At 45.6% G+C, this 19,487-nt stretch overlaps 1 protein-coding gene across 1 annotated transcript in view; it reads left to right on the forward strand.

The window, feature by feature from the left end:
* The window catches only part of ADAP1 (ArfGAP with dual PH domains 1), a 69,747-nt gene that overhangs the window by 15,402 nt on the left and 34,858 nt on the right, over positions 1–19,487 (forward strand). Inside the window, exon 4 of the mRNA XM_083413681.1 lies at positions 4,342–4,424. Within this exon, the coding sequence (XP_083269807.1) occupies positions 4,342–4,424 (83 nt within the window). The remainder of the gene's footprint in view (positions 1–4,341; positions 4,425–19,487) is intronic.

Raw genomic sequence — 19,487 nt, forward strand, 5'->3', positions numbered from 1 at the left:
TCATTCCTGCAGGGCCATAGTTTGCCACCTCTCGGTTTCAACGGGACTTTCTCAAGCCTCTCTGGTTCTCTGTTTTCCCTCTCTCTGCACAACCCTGTCAGTCTCTGAGTGGAAAACGCAGCAAAAATTCCTTTCCCGCTTTTGGATTGAACCCAGCGAGCTATTTGTAGCTTCTTGGAAGCCTCCGGACATAACATTATTTATGTTCCTTTCTTAACCCCCCCCCCCATCCCCACTTAGCTTCTCCCAGGATAGAAAGGAATCATAGAATCATAGAATCACAGAGTTGGAAGAGACCACAAGGGCCATCGAGTCCAACCCCCTGCCAAGCAGGAAACACCATCAGAGCACTCCTGACATATGGTTGTCAAGCCTCTGCTTAAAGACCTCCAAAGAAGGAGACTCCACCACACTCCTTGGCAGCAAATTCCACTGTCGAACAGCTCTTACTGTCAGGAAGTTCTTCCTAATGTTTAGGTGGAATCTTCTTTCTTGTAGTTTGGATCCATTGCTCCGTGTCTGCTTCTCTGGAGCAGCAGAAAACAACCTTTCTCCCTCCTCTATGTGACATCCTTTTATATATTTGAACATGGCTATCATATCACCCCTTAACCTCCTGTTCTCCAGGCTAAACATGCCCAGCTCCCTTAGCCGTTCCTCATAAGGCATCGTTTCCAGGCCCTTGACCATTTTGGTTGCCCTCCTCTGGACACGTTCCAGTTTGTCAGTGTCCTTCTTGAACTGTGGTGCCCAGAACTGGACACAGTACTCCAGGTGAGGTCTGACCAGAGCAGAATACAGTGGCACTAGTACTTCCCTTGATCTAGATGCTATACTCCTATTGATGCAGCCCAGGAGAGGGAGAGGAATGAACTGATACCCAGCTGAAGCTGCTTGCGTCTTGAGCTTTGAGTCAACAGGTACCTCCATTGAGGTCTAGTGGCTTGTAGGGCCAATTTGGTTAGCAGCATAAATGTGGGGCTTGCTGTCGATCCTGGTGATGTAGCGATTGACACAGGTAGGAAGGCTCTGGCCCCTGGGGCCTCCCTTCCAGCCCCGAGCCTTGCCTCCTCAGTACTTGCCGCTATTTTAAAAAAATGCTTTAAGAAAATTTTTAAAAGCTGATAATGGTGCCGAAGGATGGAGAAGGGGAGAGAGGAGCTATTCTGCCTTGGTCAGACCGCATCTGGAATGCTGTGTCCAGTTCTGGGCACCACAATTTAAGAAGGATATTGACAAGCTGGAACATGCATGGAGGAGGGCAACCTTATGAGGAATGGTTGAAGGAGCTGGGTATGTTTGGCCTGGAAAATAGATGGAGAGGAGATATGATAGCCATCTTCAAATAGCCTAAAGCAGGGGTCAGCAAACCGTTTCAGCAGGGGGCCGGTCCACTGTCCCTCAGACCTTGGGGGGGCATACTATATTTTTTGGGGGGAAATGAACAAATTCCTATGCCCCACAAGCAGTGGCGTAGCGTGGGGGGGTGCTGGCCGCACCGGGTTCAACATCTGGGGGGGGGGCGCTCGCGCTCGCAGCTCTCTGCCCCTAGTAAAATCCACGGGTTAGGGGGCGCAAATTACTTGCCTTGCCCCGGGTGCTGACAACCCACGCTACGCCACTGCCCACAAATAACCCAGAGATGCATTTTAAATAAAAGCACACATTCTACTCATGTAAAAACATGCTGATTCCTGGACTGTCCACGGGCCAGATTTAGAAGGCGATTGGGCCTGACCCGGCCCCCGGGCCTTAGTTTGCCTAAAGGCTGCCACATGGAAGATGGAGCAAGGCTGTTGCTCTGGAGGGTAGGACTCAAACCAATGGCTTCAAGCTACAAGGAAGGAGAATCCAACTGAACATCAGGAAGAACTTTCTGGCAATAAGAGCTGTTTGATAGTGGAACGGACTCTCTCAGGAGGTGTTGGACTCTCCTTCATTGGAGGTTTTTAAAGCAGAGGTTGGATGGATGCTTTAGTTGAGATTCCTGCATTGCAGGGGGTTGGACTAGATGACCCCCAGGGTTTTTTTTAATCTGCGTTCATACAGCATTATCCAAAAGCATACACATCCTGTACTTCATTAATGAATACTTCTGTTTGACGTGTTCTCAAGCCAGTTTAAGACGGACTAGAGCCTTTAAGCTGCTCCTAATTCGTCTCTACTCAAGGCGTGGATGCCTTTGCATAGGGCAGAGACATCCCTGCCCCATCAATGCCCGCGGGTGTATACATAAACAGAAACGAATCTGACACTAATGAAGCCATGTTGATGTGAACAGCAGCAGACGGGGGGGAGCTGTGAAACACAGGGGCGTGGGGAGGACAGACACCACTGTGCTCCAAGGCGATGATTTGAACACACACACACACACAGTTTCCAGTGGATTGCTCAGGGTTAAATGAAGTAAAAAAATTGCAGACTGCTGCATTCTCAGGGCGTGCGTAAAAGGAAGCGGCCGAGTTAAAATTATATTTGTTGAAATATTTTGCTGTGCTGCAGGAGCCCTCGTAAAGGGCTTTTTCAGGAAGCCTGTGGTGAGCCAAAGAGGGAAGCAGAGCAGGGTGGAGGATATACTGCATAAAAATTGGGGTGTTAGCAGCCGGGGAGCTGGAAGGAGCCATGTTTTGTGATCAAGACTGACTAGCAGAGCTCAGTGGCAGAGCCCTTCCTTTGCATAACAACAACAAAAACAACAACAACAACAATAATTTATTATTTATACCTCGCCCATCTGGCTAGGTTTCCCCAGCCACTCTGGGCAGCTTCCAACAGAATATTAAAATACAATAACCTATTAAACATTAAAAGCTTCCATAAATAAGGCTGCCGTCAGATGTCTTCTAAATGTCAGGTAGTTTGACACCTGATGGGAGGGCGTTCCACAGGGCAGGTGCCACCACTGAGAAGGCCCTTTGCCTGTAACTTGGCTTCTTGCAGTGAGGGAACCGCCAGAAGGGCCTCGGCGCTGGACCTCAATGTCCAATTGGACCAATGGGGGTGGAGATGCTCCTTCAGTATACTGACCGAGGCCTTCAGGTATACCGTATTCAGAGCAGAAGATGATGTTGAACATAGGAAGTTGTCTTAGGCCCCATCTGTACTATCTGAGGAAAGCAGTGCTGTGCCTCTTTAAGCAGTCATGGCTTCCTCCAAAGAATCCTGGGAGCTGTAGGGTTTTATTTTATTTTGGGGTGTTGAAAGTTGTTAAGAGACTTCTCTGCTCCCTCACAGAGCTACCAGTTCTCAGAGTGGTTTAATAAACAACCCCTTTTCCTAGGGAACCCTGGGAATTGTAGCTCTGCGAGGCGAAGTTACTCAACCCTGGTTTCCAAAACAACACATGAACTGTCGTTCAGCAGTTCCTTGAAATTTGTGCGCCTCCGAATTTTGAGTGTGGTTGTCCGGCCAAGTAATTTGCACCAGAACCAATGTAGTAGGGTAACGTGTGCATAAAAGAAGGGAAAATATCACACAAAAATCCATCATTTTAAAAGAAAGTGCTTCGCAAAGATGTGTATGTTGGGTAATATTGCGAACAAAAAATATGTTGCCTTAGTAAAAGGGACTCACTTGGAAAATGGTGGACTCTCATTCTTCTTTAGCTGCATTGCAGGCCAGGGTTGGACTAGATGGCCCCTGGGATCCCTTCCAACTCTACAGTTCTAGGAGAAATTCTCACTAAAATGCTGATGTCTTTACATGAAGAATTGGGTTGGGGTGTTTTTAAGCAAACTGATGTGGAAATGCAGAGAAGTGAACTAACGATCGGAAAAATGAGAAACTCAGAGAAACCGAAACTGGCAGGTTTGCCCATCCTTGTCTTTAACCTGCACTTTCCAAAGAATTTTCCCGTCACCTTCCTTATCACACAAAGTCTGGTCTTTTGGGGAAGTGGGTTTGTTGCGCAATGCCTGTCAAGGGACTATAATGACCCAATCTGAATTTGCCAGCATGCGATTCAGTCCTACCCAAAATGAGCGCCGGTCTGGAAACATCTGCAGCCTGAGAAAGACATTGCCTCCAGGGCCAGCGTTTCAAAATCTAAACAGTGTGCGATGCTTGCAAAGTTTTATTGTTGTAGTTGGGGAGCCGACTTCTATTTATTTCTCTTTTTTAAAATCAATTGTGTATTCAGAGAGGGAATCTGTTATATTTCCCCCCTCTTCCCCCCCCCTCAAGATGTTAAGAGAAGAAACAGAAATGGAACCAGGATTCCAGTCTGTGTTTTAACTTATTCCTGCACAGTGCTGCTTTCGACGCAGAATTAATACGTTCCTGGCTGATTCCCAACCATATATCTGATCCCCCCCACTTTTTCCTTTATTTCATTTTTCACAGGCTGCTACGGGAACAATGGATCAGAGCCAAATATGAAAGGAAAGAGTTCATTTACATTGAGAAGCAGGAGCCTTACTCTGCAGGTAGTTGGGCGAAGTTTTCTGAGTTCAATGTTTCTATTTATTGTTCAAAGGTATCATTTAGTGGAATTTGCTTAAAGGCTCGGTTCAGATGCAGTGGGAAGCCATGGTGCTGACTACAAAAATTAGTACTGGCAAGCATCTAGCTTATGGAGCCCCCCTCCTCTCTCCCTCCTTTTTCAGTCCCCAAAGAATGAGGCTGGAAGCCATAGTTTCCCATGGTGTCACACTTCCTCAAAACCCAAGGAAAATGTGGTTTGTTTAAACCAGGGTTTCCCAGACTTGGATCTCCAGCTGTTTTTTGGCTACAACTCCCATCATCCATAGCGGTTAGGGATGGTGGGAATTGTAGTCCAAAAACAGTTGGAGACCCAAGTTTGGGAAACCCTGGCTTAAACTTTGAGGCTGTTTTCCTCAAATCGTGCCCACCTACCAATGTACAACCATGAGCCTTAAATTGCTCTCCCAATCGTGCATTGGCAAGAGAAAGCAGGCTTTGACTGTAAACTGCTGGATCGGACATGATGTTGTCATTGTGACACCAAGTGATTGACAGGTGGGTAGCTCCACTCCTGGCAAATTTGACCCACAATGCTAGATCTGAATAAGTATCTGGTCCATGGAGCCAAAAAGCTTCCCCCATCCCTGGTTTAAACCACATTTTGATCTGGACTTGTTTTCACCAACCATTATTTAAGTTAGGGGTAGCCAATATGGTGCCTTCTAAATGTTGCAGAACTACAACTTCCAGAATCCCTGACTATTGTCCATGCTGTCTAGGGTTGATGGGGGTTGGAGTCCAGCAGCATCTGGAGGGGCCCACATGGACTGTCCTTGGTTTTAACTAACCACAGTTTGCACAGCTTGGATATCACAAGGAAGAAGCTTCTCATCTCCTCAAGCATACCAAAGAGGAGGGAAGGAAAAGGAGGAGCACCGGAACACAGAGCTTACAGCAGCTTGTGTTTTAAGGCAAGGGCCTAGCTCAGGGGTAGAGCATCTGCTTTGCATGCAGAAGGTTGCAGGTTCAATTCCTGGCATCTCCCATTAGGGCTGGAAGGGTCCTTCTGCCTGAAGCCCAGGAGAGAGGCTGCCCCTCACTCTCATGGCCTGGCGGAATGGCTGTTGTAGATGACAGTTGAGGGTTGGGCTTGATGTTGCAGGCTTTAAGCTAGAATACAATCCCGGGCCATTGGCCCATCTAGTCCAGCATCCTCTTCTCTCATTGGTCAACCAGATGTCTTGGGGGAGCCTTCAAGCAGGAGGTGAGCTCAGCAGCACTCTCCTCGCTTGCAATTCCCAGCAACAGGTGTGCAGCAGAGGCATACTGCATATGTGAAAAAGAAAAAAGCTAAAGGACCCCTGGGTGGTTAAGTCAGTCAAAGGTGACTATGGGGTTGCGGCGCTCATCTCGCTTTCAGGCCGAGGGAGCCGGCGTTCGTCCACAGACAGCAAGAGTAAATTGCTTCTGGCGCAACGGAACACCGTGACGGAAACCAGAGTGCATGGAAACATTGTTTACCTTCCCGCCAGAGTGGTACCTATTTATCTACTTGCATTGGTGTGCTTTCAAACTGCTAGGTTGGCAGAAGCTGGGACAGGGCAATGGGAGCGGGGATTCAAACCACCGACCTTCTGATCGGCAAGCCCAAAAGGCTCAGTGGTTTTAGACCACAGCACCAGCTGCTAATATCCCTTGTCAGCCTTATCCTCTGTGAACTAATCCCATCCCAAGCCATTCAACTTGGTGGCCATCTCTGTCTCTTGTGGGAGAAAATCCCATAGCGTAATGATGTACCGTCTGAAAGAGCACTTCCTTTTTATCTGCCCCAACATTCAACTTCGTCAGTCTGGAAGGAGGCCTGCCATGGAGGAGGCTTCTGAATGCAAACATTCGGCTGCAAATCCAGACAGCGTCTTACGTGCGCCGGGGACGATCTCTTTTTGGTTGTGGCCGCCAGTGTGGGAACGTATTGGGTCTGACGTTTGGCTTCCCCTTCTGTGAGTGCTGGGAAGTCCGGGGTTGCCTTTGTCGAGTCAGCTTCCCTTGTCGGAAGGAGCATTTGAGGCTTGTGGGCTTTGGTAGAAGAAGAAGAGATCTGCTTGCAAATGTGTTTTACCTTGGAACAGTGGTTCTCAAAGGGTCATAGAATTGGAAGGGACCCTGAGGATCATCTAGTCCAACCCCCTGCAATGCAGGAATACGCAGATGTCCCATACAGGGATTGAACCTGGGTGTAGCGCACCACATTGGTGTGGCAGGAGAGGAGGGCAAGCATGGCAGGAAGACTCGAAGACAATACAGTGGTGCCTCGCAAGACGAAAAGAATCCGTTCCATGAGTCTCTTCGTCTAGCAGTTTTTTCGTCTTGCGAAGCAAGCACATTAGCGGATTAGCGCTATTAGCGGTTTAGCGGCTATTAGCGGCTATTAAAGGCTTAAGGGATTGGCGGATTAGCTGCTAAAAGGCTATTAGCAGCTTAGTGCCTTAGAAAAAGGGGGTGGGGAGCGAAACCCCCCCCCCAGGAATCGCAAGACATTTTCGTCTTGCGAAGCAAGCCCATAACAAATTCTTTTTGCGAAGCACCTCCAAAACGGAAAACCCTTTCGTCTAGCGGGTTTTCCGTCTTGCGAGGCATTCGTCTTGCGGGGCACCACTGTATTATATTTGGGGAATGGTTTGTGTTCTTATGTTGCTGCATTTGTTTATACTTTCAGACGTCCCATGAACATATTATAAAGCAGTTGTGTTTTATATTATAAATCAGGCACTGCTAGGAGTTGCTTTCCCCCACCCCAGTATATTTCATATCAATTAAAATTTTTGTGTGGTGCAACCAAATTTTTATTCAGAAAGTGTGGCCCAGAGAAAAAAAAGTTTGAGAAAATAACTTAATCTCAAAAAGCAGCTTGGTGGTTTCTGCACTGCAAGAAGTGAGATTACAGGGAACCAGGCAGAGGGCCTTCTCAGTAGTGGTGCCCGCCCTGTGGAACACCCTCCCATCAGATGTCAAAGAGATAAACAACTACCTGATATTCAGAAGACATCAGGGAAGTTTTTAATATGTAACACTGTACTGTTTTTAACACTTGATTGGAAACCGCCCAGTGTGGCTGGGGAAACTCAGCCAGATGGGCAGGGTATAAAAAAATTATTATTATTATTATTATTATTATTATTATTATTATTATTATTACTACTACTACATAGTCCTTTTCAGGGGATCCTGGGACAATGTTCCCCTCAAACCAGGGGTGGAGAAGCTTAAAGGCCTTGAGGCCAGATGTGGCTGTCCAGACCTCTGTCTCTTGGGACTCCCTCCAGGCCATGCCCCCCACTGACCCCAATTTGACCCCTCTTGTGAGTGTCCTTGCCTGGCTGGAATGTGCCCTTGAATCCTGACCTCACTTGCCTAGATGCTGGGTAGAGAGGGCCTACTGTATAAAGGCAACATTTGCATCCATTGCCCCGACCATCTCTGCCTCTGGCCTCGCCCATCGCTCCTGAAGGTTGCTCAGGTGGGAATATGGCCCTTGATCTGAAGAAGCTCCTGTCTTGCCTTGAAGCGACCCTAGTCTGCCTTCAGCCTGCCCCCACTTGCCAGCCTGTGCAGGGGCTGGGCCTGGGCCTGGCTGTCAGCTTCCTCCACCTCAGCCTTGCCCTTGCAGAACTCGGCAAGGAGGAGGATGGGGTCAGAAGAAAGGGGTTTGTTGCACAAGACCTTCCTGTCCACTGTAATCGTTCAGCCTGAATTTGTGCTGGCAAATGTGATTGAATCCCATCTGAAAATAGTGACAGCCTGGAAACATCTTAAGAAGTTTTATTTACAATGGAGCTTGACATTTTGGGTACCCTTCTGTCTCAAGAGACAATGGAGTGTGCCTCCAGGGGTGAAGCCAAACCGGTGTCAGTAGCACCAAAGCGACCTCCCTGGGACACAAGCCTGGGCAGTGTGCATGGAGGTCCTGGGCTGCCCACCTGACAAGACACCTCTGTTGGCTGGGCTGATGTGCTCCAAAGGAAAGCAGAGCAATACCTTTGGCATCAGATTGGCTGCAGGAGTTGCCGGAAGGAGGCATACAAGATTGCAGAGGTTTGGGATCAGAGTTTTCCTTCTCCTAGATGGGTTACCATCCCAGGTTGATTGGCCCCATCTGCCTTTCACTTCATTCTACAGCACATGCAGGAACCACCTTCTTGACCGTTGGACCCACTATTGGTCTCATTCGCTCAAACCACCAGAGCCTATCTTTGCATGCAAGTGAAACGTGTGTACAGTGGTACCTCTGGAAGCGAACGGGATCCGTTCTGGACCCCCGTTCGCATCCTGAAGTGAACGCAACCCGCGTCTGTGTGTCCGCGGATTGTGATTCACCGCTTCCACGCATGCGCGTGACGTCATTTTGAGTGTCTGCGCATGCGTAAATGGTGAAACCCGGAAGTAACGCATTCCGTTACTTCCGGGTCGCCATGGAGCGCAACCCGAAAATGCTCAACCCGAAGCTACTTCAACCCGAGGTATGACTGTATGTGCATGCATGTGTGTGTATCTAAAAAGTCTTTTGGGGATAGACTGTCAAGTGTTTGCAAATGCCAAAGCAATGCCGTTGCAGCTCAACTGACAGTTGTACCTTAGTAGAGTCTGGGGAGAGAAAGGTCTTCGCTCATCTCTGAGGCTCCAAAGCTCAAATGTGCTGGGATGCTTGAAGGAAGATCCTAGAGGGAGAATATGAATAAGCACCAAGGCTACCCCAGGGGTGAGCAAGAAACAACCTTGATCTGGGGACCACGCCAGAAAGAGAAGTTTGGAAGCCTTGCAGAGTTCCCTGGACAGCTGTCAAAAAACCCTCTCTTCCACTTCGCTGATCCTCACGGCAACCCCAGACTTGTGTTTCTGGAGGATACGCAGAGCAACAGTCACAGCATTCCCAATGGTTGAGAGTTGACTTGGGGCCAGATGACACAGGGTAGTTTGACCCAGACATTTTATAATATTCTAAAAATCCAGCTGGAGAAGCTACAAACTAAAGTGGAAAACAAGCACTGGGCTGGTTGCTCCTTTCACATTTCTTTTGCTAAGAATTGGCCTTCAGAGCTTTTTTTCTGTTTCCCCTGTCTTCACGGGGGGGGGGGGGGGATAATAAAACAGTTGCAATGAAAATATATGCAACTGAGGGTTTGTTGCAGAGGCAGGCAGCTGTCATGGGTGCTCCATATCTTGCCTTTTTGGGGGCTAGATGATCTCCAGCGCCATTTATGATTCTATGGGTTTGTATCCAGCCAAGTTAGAAATTGAGTAAAGGTAAAAGGTAAAGGGACCCCTGACCATTAGGTCCAGTCATGGCAGTCTCTGGGGTTGCGGCGCTCATCTCGTTTTATTGGCCAGCATGACTAAGCCGCTTCTGGCGAACCAGAGCAGCGCACGGAAACGCCGTTTACCTTCCCGCCGGAGCGGTACCTAGTTATCTACTTGCACTTTGAGGTGCTTTCGAACTGCTAGGTGGGCAGGAGCAGGGACCGAGCAATGGGAGCTCACCCCGTCGCGGGGATTCGAACCGCCGACCTTCTGATCGGCAAGTCCTAGGCTCTGTGGTTTAACCCACAGGGTTGGAATAAAGCTTTCAATTTTGGTTCCTCTCATTTTCTCATTTTCTCATCTTTCCAATCTTAAGCTTGGTCCATCCCATTTCCACATCAGTCTGCAATTCTCTCTCTCTCTGTGTGTGTGTAATTTTTAAAAGTTCTCATGAAAATTCATCAGCATTTTAATGTGCATTTCTCTGAATAGTCACATCATCATGTGCAATTTTGTCTAATACACATATTTTTGCAAAGCAATTCCCCCCAGTATAATGCACCTTGGTGTGTTGTTTTCCGTAACAAACACATTCATATGCACCATTTAGCTTAGCATTTTTGTACATATAACTTGGACCAAGCAACTGCTCTGCAAAATTCAGAGAAGCGCATTTTTTAAAAAATGGATTTCTGTGTTTCGGTTGACTTATTGTTTCGGAAAACACAAATGGGGTAGGGTTTGCCTGTAACCGTGAACTGAATCAAATTCCTCCCCCATCCCATACTTAGAGTAGACTCCTTGAAGTATATGGGCCTAAGTTAGTCCTGTCCATCATTTCTACTGGGTCTATTCTGAGCACTGGCTCCGCCCCCCTTTTAAGATACCACAGCGGACCTGAGTGAAGCCTGCTTACTCTCAGTCCACTCCTGTGGCCCCGCCCCTGGCCCTGCCATGGATTGGCTCATTTAAACGGGTTTGGGAGGGAACCCCCAATGCGGCGCCAGGAAGGCTAGGGCAACCCGGTATGTCTCCAAGAAGATCGGGAGTGCCGGCGCCGGGCCGCAAATAATCCACCTTGGATTATTCTGAGTTCCCTGAGCATTGGCTTCTTATGAATTTTGTAGGGGCTGCAAAATCCCCCCTCACGCAACTCATTTGGCTCATACTCCTCTGACAATGGTTGGCTTCAGTGACCGGGGGCTTTGTTTGGTTTTTCCTTTTAATAGAATAAGCCCTGCTGCTTCCATTCTTCCGAAAGCCCCCAAATTAATGGATGTATTAGGCTCATTGATTCTGGTGTGAGGAGCCGGTTCCCGCTAGCTAAGTAACAGAGTGATTAAATGCTTCAATGCCCTGGTATTGATCCCAAAGTTATGACTTTTTTCATCCAAGTGAGCTGTTTTCGTTTTGAACGTGGTGTATTAAAGCCAAATAATGTGTTCATGCTGTCCAAACCTTATGAAACGGAGTGTTATTTACACCGTATAAGCCATTTTTAAAGCATTAGGAGTGTTCACTGCCATTGGATGTGTTGGATGCAATGGCAACAAGTAATTTTCCTCCTCTTAAAGCTAGTTATTGAGCCCTCCAGACATTATTCTGCGCCGTTCTTTCACCAACAGTGCAACTCTGCATTTGTCTACACAGAAGTAAGCCTCATTGAGTTCAATGGCAATGGCAATTTTACCCAAGGAAGTGTTTATAGGATCCCATCCTGAGAACCTTTGTGGTTATGAAGTGTTGGATCACAGAGATCTGGGTTCAAATCCCGAGTGGGTTGGGAAAGTCCTATACAACACACCATTCTGTGGGTTTAGAACTGCAGATACAGTGGTACCTTGGGTTAAGTACTTAATTCGTTCCGGAGGTCCGTTCTTAACCTGAAACTGTTCTTAACCTGAAGCACCACTTTAGCTTATGGGGCCTCCCGCTGCTGCCGTGCCACCAGAGCACGATTTCTGTTCTCATCCTGAAGCAAAGTTCTTAACCTGAAGCACTATTTCTGGGTTAGCGGATGTAACCTGAAGCGTATGTAACCTGAAGCGTATGTAACCTGAGGTACCACTGTATATTCTGAGCACAATAACCTTTTTAAATGATTGAGTGAACACTGTCCATAAAGGGTTGGTTTTTTTTACATGTATTATTTTTCTGTTCCGTCAGTTGCTGGTTTTCTAGAGAGTGCCTATTTCTGCAGTGGTGTTAAACCTTTGTGTTGCTGAACTTCTCTCCAAAACAATATCTTGGTGACCTCAACTTTAAATCTATGCTTGCTCTAGAATGCTTTTACATTTGGGATAGGGAATCTGGTTCCTTGCAGATGCTCCTAGCCATTGTCTATCCTAGCTCAGGTTGATGGACGTTGGAGCCCAACAGAACTTGAAGGGGGTAAATAGAGCAATTGTAAGTGCTGGATGAAATAACTATAGACTTGCAGCCATTAAGCAATGAATATTTTATTGGATTTATTGCTGTGTTATCCTTCCTATTCTTCAAGGAACTCAATATAGCATTCATGCTCCACTCATTTTTATCCTCACAAACAACCCTGTGAGGTAGGTTATTGACTGGACCAAAGTCACCCAGCGAGACCACATTTGAACTATAAATTTTAAGCTCTATAATACCACTTTAGATAGTCATGGCTAACCCCCCCCCCCAATTAATCCTGGGAACTGTAGTGTGTTAAGGGTGTTGAGAGTTGTTTCCCTCGTGGACCCCTGCTACAATTCTCAGAGTGGTTTAATAGTCAAGCCCTCTTCCCAGGGAACTCTGGGAATTGTAGCTCTGTGAGGGGAGCAGGGGATCTCCTAGCAACTCTTAGCATTATTTACAAACTACACATCCCTGGATTCTTTGGAGGAATCCATAACTGTTGAAAGTGCTATTATAGTGTTTCACAGAGTGTAGATGGGGCCTGAGTTTCAGGGTTGAGTTGGACTGAGGCCTCCTTTCCCTAGTCTGACATTCAAACCTCTATTCATGTAGCATTTAATACAGCAAGACCTGACGTTTGCTTGTGCAAAGAACAGATCTGAATCTCCAAATCCCATTAAGTCCCCTATCAGATGATGGAAGCGCAATCTGCATTAGGAGAAGAATCGGATACGTTACCATTAAAGTTCTCCCAACAGGATAAAATAACACTTTTCTTTCATCACCTTAACTTTTAATCCTCAAAGCACTCTGATTCTCGGAAACAACTTTTATTCGTGCCCACTGATAACTGCTGTTATAAGAGGTGGGTTTGCACATTAGCTTAGATGGCTTTAGAAAAGGGAATTAGACTGGTGTAGGAGATTGGTCTATCTATGATACTAATGGCAAACTCTTTCCCAAATTGGCTCTGAATGGGAGATTGCATTCACATTTAAAGGCAAACCTTACTGAAGATATTAATATCGCACAGTTTGAAGTGACTGGAAGCATAGGAACTGACTCCTTTTGGAAGAAAACATTGTCCAGAACCATAAAAACATTATTATATTATTCAAAGTTTTCTTGAAGAACTCTTCAAATTAACAACAACAACAACAACAAAAGACATAACATGATACATCCAAAACATCCATACAATGTTTTGCACTGTCCAGCACAGTCTCAGCATTTTAGAAATAAAAGATAACTCCAGAAATCAAAACGGTATCTCTCTCCCCAATTCCAGCCTGCCTTAGCCTTCCTAAGGCTATGCGGCTATTGGAGAGCCATTAACATCCTTTTTCTCTCTGTGGCATTCGGGGAAAGACTAAAGTCACCACCCTTTCCAGATGGTGATTTGCAACTCAATACCTTTGTCACCTGACCTAAGGTTACTATGAGGCCAATAGGAGGTGGGGACAGAGAAAGTGTCAGGCAGGAGCCATCCCCTGACTGGTTGCAAGTAAATAATAATAATAATATATATAAAAAAGTACAGGTCTGGGTAAGCTTTTCTGGACAAAAAGGTTTGAGGTCAGGTGTTGAAAACAGTGCAGTGAAGGTGCCTGCCGCATATCATAAAATATAAATCCCCTTCAGACGCCCTGCAAATCTCGCTGATGTCGCTGCTGCAAAGACTCTTTTTTTCCCTTAGGAAGGTCATGGACTGCAGTCTTTCTTCCTCACGCTGAGGTTCCAATAAGTATATAAAAACCAGAAAGTGTGTGCACCATAAATAGTCTTGCCTTTACTCCGAGGCCATATATTTCTGTTGACATACCACAGTGTCGTCGCTCTAGACCGTTTTATTTTTGTCTCAAGCAGACGAAGCGGCGAGCAAAGAAAACCGCAAGAGCACTATTTGTGTAGGGGAGGCTTCTCCCAGTCTGAGCTATAGAACCTTGAACACTGGGCAGAAGAAGACAATCAAAACCTTTATTTGGAGTACCTTCCCTATTTTGGGCCGTTTAACGTATGGGGTGAGGCAAGGCCTGGGTGTGTGTGTGTGTGTGGAAAGATGGCAACCATGGAGGAAGGCTGTTGTGCCCATCTTCCAGGCTTCCCGAAGGTATATGAATGGCAACGTTGAGAAGACCTTTGATCTGATCCAACAATGTTCTACTAACATTCTTAACCAAAAAACTGGAGGCCATGGAGGGGCATAGATGCTCCCTATACATAAAGGGTTTTTGTTTGTTTGTTTGTTTAGGTGTTTTGAGACCAGAAGTGAAAAAGCTTCACCCATTTGCCTAGCGTCACACCCATGCCCTACATTTGAAGCTCTCATATATGACTTCATGGGTCATAATGGCTTTCCCCCCCAAACATGATGGGAACTGTAGTTTGTGAAGGGTGCTGGGAAGTGCTGGCCCATGAGGTCAGCCCCTTCACAAACTACAGTTCCCAGGATGCTTTTGGGGAAGCCATGATTGTTGAAGTGCTGCAAGAGTGCTTCAGACGCATAGTGTGGATATTCCCAGGTGGCCCTCTGATGACAGGGAACTGCAACTTGGGGAAAATCACACAGTTTGTTCTTCAGAGAGCTGTGGTGCTTCAAAAGAAGGCTGCTTGTTTCACCAGAGGACAAAATAAATCTGTGCCACAGTCAGTGATGCTTTTGTTGTCCTACTTTCAACTCCTTTAAAAAAATCCAGAGGGGCAGCCGTTTTTAGTCTCCAGCAGCAAAAGCCATCAAAGTGTCTTTGATATATTAGAACATAAACTTTATTTATTATGCCACAAGCCCATAAAAAGCTGGTGCCGTAAGCTTGTTAGTCTTTAAGGTGCCACGAGGCTCTTTGACACTGTTCCAGTTCTGTAGCTCAGGGGTAGAACATTTGCTTTGTGTGTGTACTGTAACAAGCTTCAATTCCCAGGATTTGGGGGGGTGGGGAAGAAGCCTGTGGCTATTTAAAGCAATATGATGCAGCTCTAAATGCAGTGCCAGATTTACGTATAAGCTAAACAAGCTATAGCTTAGGGCCCCATTCTCATGGGGGCCCCCCAAAAAATTAAACGGGGAAAAAACACTGGATGTACATTTCCAAAATATAAAATAAAAAACAAATAAAATAAAACCTACATACAGCAACAGTGTTGATGATGTAAATAATGGGCCCCACCTGTTGGTTGCTCCCTAAAATATCACTGGTTTGCTCATTTCTATATATAGGGTGCCTACATTCTGCATGGATGGGTTGCAGGGCAACATGTGCAAATGGCTTCAGATACCTATTAGGTCCATAAATTACCATATAGCATATACTCAACACAAAAAACAGTGACAATTTGTTGTTGACAAAGGACAGCTGGACACATAAAGGGCCCCATTACCTTCAGTAGCTTAGGGCCTCATCAAAGCTAAATCCGGCCCTGACCGTGCTGGTTGGGCCCAATCTGAGCAACCCTGATCCAAAGTGCTAGAAGGAGGTCAAGATGGGGCTGAAGATTCCAGGCACCCAACACACTTATTGCCTTGCTTTGGGCACAAAACATGCAAAAAACCCCAAAACCCCCGCTTTCTTTGCTGCAGTTTCAGTCTTCCTTTTTAATCATTTTTATTAGTTTTTGCATATATTTTCCAAACAAAACTTCACATCACATCATCCTCATTTTGGTTATTATGAGACTTCCGTCAATCCTGTCTAGTGATTTTCAAATTTGTTATCTGATCTTGCATCTTATTGTTATGATTAATGCTTTTAAACTTCATTTCCTTATTATTTCCTTCCTAAATTTTACAATAATTTATATAGTCCTCCTTACAAAACTTCTTGCAAATCTACAAGCGATGTTACATTAATGCAATTGCCTTTCAAATAAATCATATATTTCTTCCAATCCTTAAGGAAGTCCTGGTCTTTCTGATTCCGAATTCTCCCAGTCAACTTTGCCAGTTCTGCATACTCCATCAGTTTTATTTGCCACTCCTCCTTCGTTGGTAATTCTTCCTGTTCCCATCGTTGGGCTAATAGTACTCTCACTGCTGTAGTTGCGTATAAAAACAAGTTTTTATCCTGTCTATTAATTTCTGTACCTACAATACCAAGTAACAATGCTTCTGGTTTTTTTCACAAATGTATATTTCAACATTTTCTTCATCTCATTATATATCATTTCCCAGAAGCATTTTACTTTCTTACAAGCCCACCCACCACATATGGTAAAAGGTACCTTCTTTTTCTTTACATTTCCAACATTTATTGCTTACTTTATACATTTTGGCTAACTTTACTGGTGCTATGTACCATCTGTACATCGTTTTTATTATGTTTTCTTTCAAAGCATTACATGCTGTAAAGTTTATACCTTCTTTCCACAGCTTTTCCCAATCTTCTAATTGTATATTGTAACCAAAGTCTTTAGCCCAATGTATCATTGCTGACTTAACCTCTTCATCTTTCACATGCCATTCCAATAGCAAGCAGTTTCAGTCTTCCATCCCGCTGACAGACAGAACAGTAATACTATTGTTAACAAAATGGTGGGTGCAGGACTGGAAATGGCACAGCTGGGTACATGGCGGCTGGTGGCATTCAGGGTCTCGGGGGTTGTGTTGGGAAACACACAACATCTTTCACGGCGTGCGGCCCAACAAGAACTTTGGCATTTACCGTTTCCCATTGTGTCCGTATGATCTAGCGCACAGACACTTGTTTCATTCCTTGGCTGTGCAAAGCTGGGCCAGGCCTCGGCGGTTCTGTCCGCCCTTTGTTCCAAAGGACAACAACAACAAACAAGAAGGGAGCTTGTGGGAATATTAAGCAGCTAGCGTAGGATGAGGGAGCATTTTTATTGCCGCTGGAGCCCTTGCCCTGAGTCGTGTCTGCTTTCAGAAAAGCAAACCTCCGACGTGTTGCGCCCCAAATCCTCCATTCCTGCTAATGCTAAACTCAGCTGCTAACGTGCCGACAGGATTGGAACCGTACCAGGGCCAGTGGGAAGTGAGAGGAAGGGGTCAACTTTCTCGGATGGATCTTGAGACAGGCAGAAGTTTAGGAAACAGAAACGTCCAATTGGGCATCACTCAGCCAGCCTAATAAGGGCAGAGCATGCGCAGATGTCTTCAGGAGCCTCTGAATGTTGAGTTTCAGTTGGGAAAGCAAAATGGAGAAGGGGAGAGGGGATCTCTGTGCTTGATCCTGTCAGTGGCGTAGCGTGGGGGGTGTAGGGGGGGGCGGCCGCACCGGGCGCAACATCTGGGGGGGTAGGGTTAGGGTGCGCAAATCCACGGGTTAGGTGGCGCAAATCCATGGGTTAGGGGGTGCAAATTACTTGCCTTGCCCCGGGTGCTGACAACCCACGCTACGCCACTGGATCCTGTAGCAGTTCATAAAATCCTGGCTGGTTGAAGCCATGTACAGGAGTAAAGAAAGGGGGGGAGTCTCATCTCCCCCACTTTCAATCAAGTCCAGCTGAACAATTAGCCTCTCCCAGAGGAGAATATTAAGAATAGCAGAAGCAGTCGAGAAGGAAGAAGAGGAGTTCAGGATTTTTTTTAAAAAAAAACCCCAATATTTTAAAAATAAGTATATAAGTTGTCTGTCTTTGATTCTTTTACATGGTATTTCAATGTATTGTGGTAGTTCATGTATTGAGATTTGCCCTTATTTTTATTGATCATAGCTTAGTAATTATTTATTGTAATTGTTAATAGGGAATTTCTGTTTCATTATTACTTGCTGGTGTTTTATGAGTTAATTTTATTGTGTACTATTATATTCTAATAGATTATTGAATATTGTTATTGTTTAGTCACTTAGTCGTGTCCTACTCTTCGTGACCCCATGAAAGAGTCGGACACGAGTAAACGACTAAACAACAACAATATTCAATATTCTATTGAATATGGCTTTATTTAATATAAGCCGTTCATTTTAAAGTTATGTTTTATTGTGATTTTTTGTATTGGATCAGGTTATTATAAGGTGTGTGTTGTTTGTTGTCTATTTTGTTGCCGTAAATTGCCCTGTCTATAGAAATATAGAATGGCGGTATACAAATTAAAAGTGAAAATAAATTGAAAAATTCCTGCCAATGTGGTGCCCTCTCACTGTACTCCCATTGCCCCCGTCATTGGTCATTCTGGGTGGGGGCTGATGGGAGTTGTAGTCCAAAATGTCTGACAGGCATTGGCTCGCCCTGTGCTAGGGTGCAAGGATGGAGTGCAGCATTTTGGTGAATGTCACACATTAGGCAGATCCGTCATGTGCATTTTGAGCACAGGGTCTCCTTCAAAGAAAACTAGGAACTGTAGTTTCACCCTCACAGAGCCGCAATTCCCAGCCCCCTTAAACAAACTGCAGTTCCGGGGATTCTTTGTGTGGGGGCGAGTCATGTGTTTGAAATGCACATTGAACGGTGTAAACCATGGGTAGGTAAACTAAGGCCCGAGGGCCGGATCCGACCCAATTGCCTTCTCAATCTGGCCCATGGACGGTCCGGGAATCAGTGTGTTTTGACATGAGTGGTGTCGTGTGTTTTTTTTCATTTTTATGGTTGGAAGGGACCCCAAGGGTCATCTAGACCAACCCCCTGCAATGCATGAATGTGTCCTTTTATTTGAAATGCATCTCTGGGTTATTTGTGGGGCATAGGAATTTGTTCTATTTTTTTTCCTTCCAAAATATAGTCCGGCCCCCCACAAGGTCTGAGGGACAGTGGACCGGCCCCCTGCTGAAAAAGTTTGCTGACCCCTGGTGTAAACCCAGCAGTTGTTTGGCGTGTGTTTCTGAATGTCAGCATTCACACATTAGAGTGGTCGCTGTTGTTTCCCGCATTGTACAAAAGGGTACAATTTAAGGTGTGTTTTCTTTCAAAGGGCACATTTCTATATTGCACCATTCAGAAAAGAGCAAAATCCAAAGGATAACTATATTCCGATGTGCACAACAGGCCAGAAATTTTGCACTCAGTCAGTTTGCATTGGAAATTGCAAATTCCTCCATCATCCCTGCTCACTGTGTGTCTTTTGTGGACAAGGAGAAACAGTGCTGTTCAGGCTGACATTTTTGTCAGGCTGCCTGCAACGCATTCTTGTTCCAGCACTGTACTGTGGTGTGGTTTTTTTTAAAATTTATAGGTGTATATGTATGCTGGTCTATGACCGCAATAAAGATTTGGAGGTGTATATCTTTATGACATAACCTTAGCCTCTGCGATGTGTCCCATTTGGATGGGAAAAGCTGGGTAGAAATGGAGGCAATAAATAAAACTTATATACGCACCAGGAGATGAAATCGCTGATGGAAATAAAATGTATACACGGGCAGCAGTCGTGGATGGACTATATCCTTCAGCGTTTGGTTTAAATATCTTTAGTTCCTTCCTCTATATCATTTTTCTTGTTT

This window comes from Podarcis tiliguerta (genome assembly GCF_965153285.1).
Source record: "Podarcis tiliguerta genome assembly, chromosome: 14".
Classification (NCBI taxonomy): Eukaryota; Metazoa; Chordata; class Lepidosauria; order Squamata; family Lacertidae; genus Podarcis; species Podarcis tiliguerta.